Here is a 2,139-nt window from a genome sequence, read left to right on the forward strand (position 1 = left end):
CTTTGGGCGGGCGATGCGAGAGGCTAGGTGTTCAAAAGCAGGAGACGACCGATGAGACGACAGCTGACCGAAAAGAGAAGAAGGTAACGCAAGTATAAAGGTGCTGTGGGGGAAAAGATGGGTATCAATGATATAAGGCCGCTTTCTCAGCATCGTCCATCGGCACGGCTCTGCTAGGGGACAGCGTTGCCGAAAGCACATCTATTCGATGGCCCCTCGGAATGTCTACTGCCGCGCAACAATTTCCTCGTCATCTTCGTCCTCGTCGTCGTCATCAATCTCATCGTCGTCGTTCTCGCTCGATCCATCCGACTCGAGCTCGTATCCAGGACATCTCTGCACTAGACCTTGGTAGTAAGCTACCAGAATCTCCGGGTTTGGCACGATTCTCCAATCGACCCTGTAGAGAAACTCGAGCTCGAGAAGCCGTAGCTCAGCCACACGCACACCACCCACCCGTGCATAGGTGGTGTTGTTCCAAAAGGAGTCGGAAAGGCCCTTTGCGGCCACGGTGGCAGCGGTGATGAGGAATCGATGGACGGTGAGGGTGTTTATGGTGAATTCTGGGTACAGGGCGCAGAGCCTGTCGATGTAGTAGACCATGGCCAGGAGAAGGGGTGGTATGAGGGTGGCATGTCGGGCCAGGCGATGGAGATAGTCTCTGACCGATATGCCAGGGGGCGTTCTGTGCGCAAAGTCGAGTCAGTTATGGCCAGATAAAACGAACAGAATCTCGAGAATGCAAGCTTACCTAGAGTGAAATCGCGTCAGGCCACCGCTCGATATGCGAATTGCATCATTAGTGGCAATCAGCTCTCCCAGCATGTGCGCGATGAGCTCGACCATGTGCTCTACCGGACAGTGCTCGTATTTCTGAGGCAAGATAATGGGAGGTCGTTCCTCGGGCTTGGCTCGTTTGGCCGCCTGCTGGGCCGCGGCCGGCTGTGATGCGGCCGGCTGAGGGGCAGCCGAGCCTGTGGCTACCGCCGGGGGCGCTGAAGAAACATCTGGAGTGGCTGAGGCAGCGGCGAGTCGACGCTTGTTGGGCGAGAGAGCGTTGTAGAGCTGGGCCTGAGCGGGCGAGTGCCGACCAGGATGCTGCGTCTCGTCGTTGATGCCCATATTGGTCGTTGTGGTCACGATCATCTTGGTCGTCGTTGTCGTGGGCGGCGCCGAGGGAGACGAAGACGTGGACAGCGAGGCGCGAGAGGGAGTGCGGATATCGCTGTGAGAGGCTGCGGTGCGACGAGAACGGCCCGGCGAGAGGGCCGACGAGGAGGCAGTGGCAGAGGGTGTCGTTGTCGACTGCGAGGAGAGGCGGCGCACATACGAGGGCTTCGGGCTCATGGACGGCAGCTGGGACGGGTGGGAGGAGACGGAGTCCTGCGAGGATCGCGAGGCATTGCGGAAGCTGGAGGGGGAGGCGCTGGAGGGGGAGAGAATGGGGGATGTCTTCAGCATGGTCTCCTGCGGCGCATCATCGGAGCGCAAGCCTCTCGATTCCCTGGTCGGTGTGCTTCGTTCCCCTTTCCCCCGTTATCGTTCTCGTTCTCCTTGCTTTGCGTTTTCGAGGGCCGAGGCAGACGGGGACAGGGCGCAGATGGGGGCCAATTGTTGGAGGCAGAAGGAGGAGTTGAAAAAGAAAAAGACGCCGGCCGGGTATCGAGTGGCATCAACTGGCCATGAATCGTCCTGAGTCGGAACAGCCGGCGGTAGGCGGCCGAGCAGCGGCTGCTGGCAATGCAGGTGAGACAATCTCGAAAAACGTGGAACAGCCAGATCTCGTCGTTGCTTTGGAGCGAACCCGAAATGCTCACCGAGCCAAATCGGCGCCTCGAGCCAAAAAAGCTGATGGTGGTAATAATCGAGGTCTAAAATGGGTTGGCAGACCAAAGGATTCAATCGGCGGGACGGACGCGAACCGGCACGACCAAGGCGGACTAGCGCCCTTTTTTTCTCCCGGTTCTTTTCCTCTCTTTTTGCCTTGCAAATCTTGGGGGCGAGACTTTGTGTCTGGTGGAGAATAAAGTATGAGGTGTTGCTGCTGTTTAAGGCGAAAGCGACGCAATATGCACTGTAATACCTTGTCTGACTGGGGATATTGTGTCTTCGTGAAATTTGGACAATCCAGATTCGAGA

General features: G+C 57.6%; 1 protein-coding gene across 1 annotated transcript; it reads right to left on the reverse strand.

The window, feature by feature from the left end:
• Positions 1-225: 225 nt before the first annotated feature.
• On the reverse strand, positions 226-1,461 carry BBK36DRAFT_1161793 (cyclin-domain-containing protein; the record flags this gene model as incomplete). The annotated part of the gene is made up of 2 exons (XM_024894397.1): positions 226-685; positions 752-1,461. The coding sequence occupies 2 exons, from the start codon at positions 1,459-1,461 to the stop codon at positions 226-228; spliced, it is 1,170 nt and encodes a 389-aa protein (XP_024747169.1).
• Positions 1,462-2,139: the final 678 nt, after the last annotated feature.

The sequence above is a fragment of the Trichoderma citrinoviride genome (genome assembly GCF_003025115.1).
Source record: "Trichoderma citrinoviride strain TUCIM 6016 unplaced genomic scaffold BBK36scaffold_12, whole genome shotgun sequence".
Taxonomy (NCBI): Eukaryota; Fungi; Ascomycota; class Sordariomycetes; order Hypocreales; family Hypocreaceae; genus Trichoderma; species Trichoderma citrinoviride.